Genomic DNA, 7655 nt, shown 5'->3' with positions numbered 1-7655 from the left:
CGACCTGCTGGCCACACTTCTCTTGATGCAGCCCAGGATACAGTTGGATTTCTGGGCTGCACTCTCACATTGCTGGCTTATATCTAATTTTTTATTCACAATTATCTCCTTCTCTACAGGGCTGCTCTCAATCAATTAATCAATTCAGTGTTAATAAATACAGAGAAATTCATGTGACAAAAAAAAAATTCTAACTACACAACAAGACCAAAGAACCCATGAGAGCAGACAAATAATAATAGTAATGGGAGAATCCATTTATCACAAACTGGCAAATTAACATGCTTCAAATTAACATACTCAGTTCTTGTCATTTCATCTCAGAAGGAATACTATAGAACACTCAAGAAACAGAAAAAGTACAGAAGTGTTATGAGAAATATGGGATCTATAGCAAGAGAGACTAATTACTATGGAATTCTTCAGCTTGGAAAAAGAAACAACTGAAAGATGATTTAATAGAAGTTTGTAGCATCTCAAAGAGGACATGATGAATAAGGAATGATGGTTTATCAGTTCTCCTAAAACAAGACCAAAGGAGAAACTTATCATGCAACTGACACAAAATGAGTCCAGGAAAATGTGGGCATTTTTTTTGTTTGCATGTTTTTATTTATAAACGAATTGATTACAGCTTTGTTATCAGACATTAGTAAGCCAAAAATTAAGTGGTTTTAGAGAGGGATTAGTTGAATCTCTAAAGACTAGAGCCATTAAGTCCATAATTCTACAACAGCTTAGATGTAACCTCCAACTCAGGAAGGTTCTGAGCCAGATACCAGGCAAATATATTGGTTAAGGATTTAATTATTTACTGTATACTTTTCCATGTCTACTACACCCTGGCTTTAAGCATCCACTGCAAACATTAGCAGAGACAGAATACTGGGCAAGATGGAATCACTGTTTAGATCCAATGTATTAGTCTTACATTCCTATATTACAGTCTCTTCTGCAAATAGAAGGGAACAAAAGGGTGTCTTTAGATGCTGAAACATCAGCATGAATCCATCGTAAATCTGCAGTGAATGAAATAAACATGAAAATGTATGTCAACATCCTATGTTCCTCTGAATGCAGCAGAAAGACAAACAGAAGTACACTGTAATGTTGTAGCAGATGCAAAAGAACTCATCTAAAAAGTTTGCAATGTACGTGCACACTGCAAACAAGGAGCTGGAAATTTTTTAAAAAGTAAATAGGAAAAACCATTCAATTGTTTCAGATAGCTTTACATCGACTTTTCTAGACAGCCTTCAACAGCAAGGACCGTATGTTCCTCTACCAGCAAACTGGAACAATGAATCTACAAAGCTTTTGACCTAAAGCTGGCTTACGCTGAGCGAGTTTGCAGAGGAGTCTGGGTCCACCCACCTAATGCCATTGTGAAACATTCACCGTGTAATATGAGGAGTTCTTAGGATCAAGGTTGGAGCATACAGAACCCTGCCACTTAGTAGGACTTAAAAAGGGCCTAAACAAGCATGAAGTCGTTGTGCTACTTATTCCCCACGTACAGAACATGACATGCAGGGTGTCTTTTCATGGAAATTTCAGTTCTGTAGTGAGAGCAGAGGGGAGCATGTAGGAAGTGAGAAGAGGCAGAGATCATTCATGAGAGTTGTAGGGGCATAAGACTGTGTGTACAGATGTGTTTGCCTGAATGGACCAGAAACTACACGGGGACTGGCAGGGTGGGTTGGGTTTGTTTTCCATTACCCTGCAGAGATACAAGATTCTCAGAAATTCTCCAGGTATTGTTCCTTGAGGCCTTGGAGGGCTTTTCACCACAGGCTTCCTTTTCTAGCAAACCATTCAGCCTCATTTTCCTTCCAAGACAACCTCCAGTCTAGCAGAAGCAGAAATACAGTCTAGTTCAGCATGGATCTTAATTACAACTATTGAGGTCACAATATACTCACTACCCTAATCTCATGAAAATTCAGGTAATATATTTCTGGTTGAGGAAGATTATGATAAGAGAATAATAAAGTGTTACTTCAGAGCAATGAAGAGAAAAATGCCTGCTGTTAAAACACAGGTAGAATCTTTGATGTTTGAGCATACAGTAAGGAAGAGGTTGCAATGATTTCATAACTGTACATTCAATGTAAATAGAGTGTTGTAAAATGTGATTTACAGATTTGAGGTGCCTACCTCTCCTTTTTTGACTATATAGGAAACACTGGTGAATCATCACTCAGATGTACAGGCTGAGGGGCTGGAACTACTTAGTAGCATGTCCTAATTGGCTCCCGAATCATCCAAATGATGATTCATCTCCTGCATATCAGTACCTAGCACTGGGGAAGGGAGCAGCAACTTCCTTTTGCACAGTAACTTTGTGGCTAAAACTAATGATCAGGAAGTTGAAGACCTGGGACTTCAATCACCAGGCTGCAGGTTTGTAAAATGCTTTTTACCACCCCCACTGCAGCTGGACCTCGTGCAGAAGACAATGGAAGATTCATAGAATCAGCAACAGATGAAGTTTATGGCAGCTTTGATTCTGTAACCCAGTAAGAAGCGGCTTCCTCTGGCACAGCACAGCCATAGGTTTTGACCCCTGCTTCAAATGTTCATGACATTTTATATAATGGAACTGAACAATGAGTCCCTAGAACAGAAACTCATTCTGCCCTCAAAACAATCATTATAGTTGCAAAAGAAAAATCACTGTTCGCTCCCCTAGCCTGACAATGGCATGTTACTCTGCAAGTTCCAGGCTCCTGAAGTGATCTTCAGATCATAATATCTGCTCTTTGTGGTCATATCAAATGTTCTTGTATCTATAAATCCTGTCTCCAAAAGTGGCCTCTACAAACGCCCAGTGAAGTGCAGAGCACGAGAGGAACAGATAGCTCTTAGACTACTGACCACAGTGAAAATGGGCTTCATCCAAAAGCCACTGAGCTGAATAAACGTTCTCCCACTTACTATTCTTCTTGATTATTAAAACCACAGCAATTCAAGGTCCAGCAAGATGATGCATATCTAAAATGTGAATCCAGATACAAAATTTGCATATGAAGTTGAACATCTGCTTTTAGTACATGTCTAGATAGACACAATCCTACCGACTGGAAGAAATCATTTGTGCTACTCCTAAAAGGCCAAAGAAGAAACTTAACAAAAAAATCCATTGATTAAGAAAGGACTAAATTGAAAATCCCTTAAAGTGTTCATCAATATTCTCTATCAGAGGCTGCAGCTGCCTGCCTTTTGCTGTCAAGAACGCCGACTGAATTTGAACACCTTTCAGATTTCAAATGGTATGTATAAGGATTTAATTTCTGAAAAGAACCAATACATTTCACTGCGATTTCTGAATCAGCCATGTCCCATTTACCCAGCAGGAGGAATCAGCTGACACAGACACAAACCACCTTCTCATTATCTCTGTCAAATAATATAGCAAAGTCAGGAGAAAACACCCTACATCACAGGTTGACATAGCTGAACTTACAGAATTTTTTGAGGCCTGAGCTAATAGCAATGTTACTGCAATCACAATGCTTTTAACATATGGAAGGAATGGATTTATAGGAAGAAATAGTATTTTATTAGTACAAATTCTACATTTGAAAAAAGAAACATGCTTTTTTGGAATGCAAGCCCACCTTTTGGTCTGAAACCAAAGCCTTTTACTGATCACAGAGTGGCAACTGTGAACAAAAGCTTTTACCTTGCACCACTTCCTTTAGAACAGAACTCAGTAAAAAATGGGTTGTCTTTCTCAACACAACTTACAGCTCAGAAAAAAAAAAAAAAATTGCATGGTTAAGATTATATTATGCATAAACAGCCAATGAACTTAAAAGAAAATCATATAGCACTTTAACACTTAGAAATAGAAAAAACTCAGCGGATACAAGCTTGTGCACCTTCACAACATTTCTTGTCTGTCACTTTATGTTACCTGCCTGGCTCCCTTCCTTTCACTGCAGCTTCTGAGTCCTTGGGTTTTCATTCAGAAATGTACCTCCTTCCTCATGGTCCCTACAGCCTACTTTATATATCCCAATAATATTTCCTTCTTCCCTTAGAATACATTGTGATACACTGAATCTTAACATTAAGAAAGGTTTCCTGGACTTCAACAATTTTTTCTCATTTTTTATTTACCTTTCTATTACTGTCTGGGTTTTTTCAACTTAGACAATGCCTTTTTCATGCCAGTAGTGAAAAGGTAGAGATATGAGATCTCTTTGTTGTCTCTTAGATCTATTTTACACACACACAAAAGTTCAACAAAATTGCTCTTAAGAATGTAAGTTTTCTTTCCAAGGTTTCCAAGCGTGTCTTCTGATGACAGCATTTCATGCTGTTATGTCTTCATTTCCTGCCATGAGTTCTGCCTCAGGCAATCTGGTATTATTGCAAGATGACTGTGATCTGTCACAGGATCATGAGGAGGCTAAACTGTTCATTGTGGATAAGCCAAATAGTTTGAAAACCACCAAAGGGTACTACTTGGATTGTCTTTCATGACAAATCCTTGAAGGCCATTGAGAAGGGTATTGAGCTACTTCAAGTCTTTCAACATGTTGGGCTGGAAGCTGAAAAAGGGAACTGGGTTTTATTTGTTCCTAGGTTTGAGCATTCATTTTCGACAGAGTTGCAAGCTCTTTCAGTTACCTTTAGCTTTGGTATTCATTAATATTTGCCCATTTAACAGATTTCTGTGATCCTCAAAGACTGCTGCCAGGAAAAGTAATCATTTGATTTCAGGTTTTTGAAAAGCTGAATAGCCTGCATTTTTGATTCATCCTTCTCCTTGCCAGTGATGGTTTTACTATCAGATACAGGATTCCCAAGTGATGTCTCTCCTTCAGAAGGTTTCTTGACTTGCTGGTCTTCCTGATTAATATCCAACTTTACACTGGATTTTAGGCTGTGGAAGCAATAGTCACCAACCTGGCAAAGGAAAACTGGCTCACTACTGTCAGGGTTTAACACCACCAAGTTACCCTCTGACAAAGGTTGCTTTCCAGGAAGATCATTTCCCTTCTGTAAGACAGGCAAAGAAATCTTTGTGGGTTCTGAATGTCTGTGGATACCTAAAGGGACAGTAAGATAGTCTCCAAATGTATCCAGGTGCAATTCAGGAGAAGAGGTTGGTGCTTGACCTGAAATGGAGACATTGACAGCAGTTTTCTCAGGAGAAAACTCATGGCAAGAGTGGTCGCTGGGGGGCTGGGGCTCCTGTGGGTCACAAGGTAACTCCCCAGCAGTGACAAGTGGTGGATGCATGGAGTCACTGGCTGATGGCAGAAACAGGCTCTCTGTGGTGATGTACTCCAAGGGGCACTGCTGAGGAGATGCGAGACAGCTAAAAGCCTTTGGAGATTTTTGCTCTTCTGTTCTCATGTTCATGTCTTTCCTGCAGGCTGATGGGGCCAGTGAGACTTCTTTCTCATCGTCAAGGTGCTGCATCTTTTCCTTCTGAGCTGGGAGCAGGAAGGGCTGTGGAGGGCCTGCTCCTCCTTGTTCTTGCCCCTGTGGAGCCTGGGGGCAGTCTTCCTTTGGGAGGGTAACATACTGAAGGGAAACTGATTTCTCACGGGCTCCCGCTGGGTCCACTTCCAGGGTCTGGTGCATATCAGGCTGGGAGGACAACACTGGGCTGTACAAGTATGGACCATTGAAAGCAAAGCAAGGGATTGCTGTCTGGGAAGCAATATTTTCATCAGCATTGTTTCTCCTTGAAACAGGAAAGGAATGACCAGCAGTCTGACTTGAGAAGACAACTGTGGTATGCTCTGGCTCATTTAAAGCATGATAGGAGTTCTGTAGGTCCAGAGCAACAGGGAAATTATCTGTCTTTTTAGCCTGCACCTCAGGGTACTCTGCCAAAGTCTTCATCTGCCTGAATGTGGGAAAGTTAAAAGTTGCTTAGGAGAGATACTACTGTGGTAAACATTAAATATAAAACAAGCTTAGCTGAAAACACACATAGCTACATATAGGGTTAGAAAAAAAAAAACCTTTATTGGAGAAGCAGGGTAACACAGATAGCAAAAAAAAGTAACCCTTCCTCAAAAGCAACTTGTATAGGCTTTTTAGTGACAGAACATTTGGTTATATCCTACCATGACTTAACTCTTTGAGACTATCATCCACAGTGTCACTATTATTGTGCTGTTCACTCACCTGTCCACAACTTCAAGGAAACTGGCCTGCTCCATCCTCTCTGAAAGATTGTACTTGTTGAGGTCCAGCTGGCTGCTTGTTGGCCAGTTTCCTAAATGTACTTTCTGAAAATGAAAAATCAGACATGACAAAAAAGCAATGTCTCACTGGCATTAGAATCAAGAACCGTACATTCCTCATGGACAAGGAAAACAAATAGGAAAGCCTACAGCATCTAGAAATAGGAATACAACTTCACTAATATGTCTAGAAGGTGTGTTCTGTTCTCCAAAAGATGATTACTTCAAACCCTTATTGCCTTACCACTGACCTAAATACAAGTACTCAGTGAATCAACTAGGAAAGATGCCCTTCTAGACTTGTTATTTTGTGAATAGAGAAGGACTTGTGGGAGATGTGATGGTAGGTGGCTGTCTTGGCCACAGTCATCATGAAATTATTTAGTTTAAAATTTTCAGAATAATGAGAAAAAAAAAGGACAGCAGAATTTCTACCCTGGATCTCAAGAGATAAAACTTTAAGCTATTCAGGAAGCTACTTAGCAGTGTCCCCTGGGAATCTGCTTTTGAGGGCTTGGGAGTCCATGAGTGCTGGTCATGTTTTAAGAACCACCTTTTAAAAGCACAGAAGCAGGCAATTCCAATGTATCATAAGTCAAGCAAGCAGGGCAGACAACCCTCTTGGCTGAATAAGAAACTCCTTCTGGAGCTCAAGATGAAAAACATGATGTCTGGAAGGTCAGGCTTCACAAGAAGATTATAGAGCTGTGGTTTGTACATTCAGGGAAGATACGAAAAGCCAAAGCTCAATTAGAGTTGAAGCTGGCCAGTGGTGTATCAGACAACAAGAAGGGCTTTTAAAGTACATGAATAGCAAGAGGAAGTCTAAAGAGAACATTAGACCCATACTTGTTGATGATGGTCACCTGACTAATAGGGATGAAGTAAAGGCAGAGGTGCTCAATGCCTTTTTTTCCCCTCAGTCTTTAATACTACCAATAGACCTTGGACTGCCCAGTCCTCTGAGTTGGAGGGCCACAAGTGTGGGAACAGTGACTTTCTATTTACTGAAATTGTAAGGGACAGCTGTATCAGCCAAATGTTCATAAGTCCATGGGGCCTGATGGGATTCATACCAGAGTACTGAAGGAGCTAGCAGACGTCACGGCGGGAACCCTCTTGATCATCTACCATCTTGGGAGTCTGGGAAGGGCCTTGCTGCCTGGAAGCTAGCCAGAGTTATTGCAATTTACAAGAAGGGCATGAGGGAAGACCCAGAAAACTACAGACCCATTAGTCTCACCTCATTTCCTGGAAAAATTGTGGAAATGATCACACTGGGTGCTATTGAAAGGCATTTAAAGAACAATGCAATCCCCAGGCACAGTCAACATGGATTCACAAAGGTAAAATCCTGTTTAACTAATTTGATAACCTTCTATAATAAGGTCATCCACCTAGTACATGAAGGAAAGGCTGTGGATGTAGGTTGTTGGGGGGGGG

General features: G+C 40.5%; 1 protein-coding gene across 2 annotated transcripts in view; it reads right to left on the bottom strand.

The window, feature by feature from the left end:
• The window catches only part of LOC113491554 (cytokine receptor common subunit beta-like), a 29838-nt gene that overhangs the window by 9427 nt on the left and 12756 nt on the right, over window positions 1–7655 (bottom strand). Inside the window, exons 12-13 of one of the 2 annotated variants that reach the window (XM_026868564.1) lie at window positions 6154–6257; window positions 4639–5869 (exon numbers count right to left, since the gene is read on the bottom strand). In XM_026868564.1, the coding sequence (XP_026724365.1) occupies window positions 4672–5869; window positions 6154–6257 (1302 nt within the window). In that variant the 3' untranslated portion in view covers window positions 4639–4671. Of the gene's footprint in view, window positions 1–4593; window positions 5870–6153; window positions 6258–7655 lie in introns of those variants that run through there. The other variant, XM_026868563.1, reaches the window with a different exon arrangement.

This window comes from Athene cunicularia, assembly GCF_003259725.1.
Source record: "Athene cunicularia isolate RWA chromosome 1 unlocalized genomic scaffold, athCun1 chr1_part2, whole genome shotgun sequence".
Lineage (NCBI taxonomy): Eukaryota > Metazoa > Chordata > Aves > Strigiformes > Strigidae > Athene > Athene cunicularia.
This window is presented reverse-complemented; position numbering and strand designations above follow the sequence as displayed.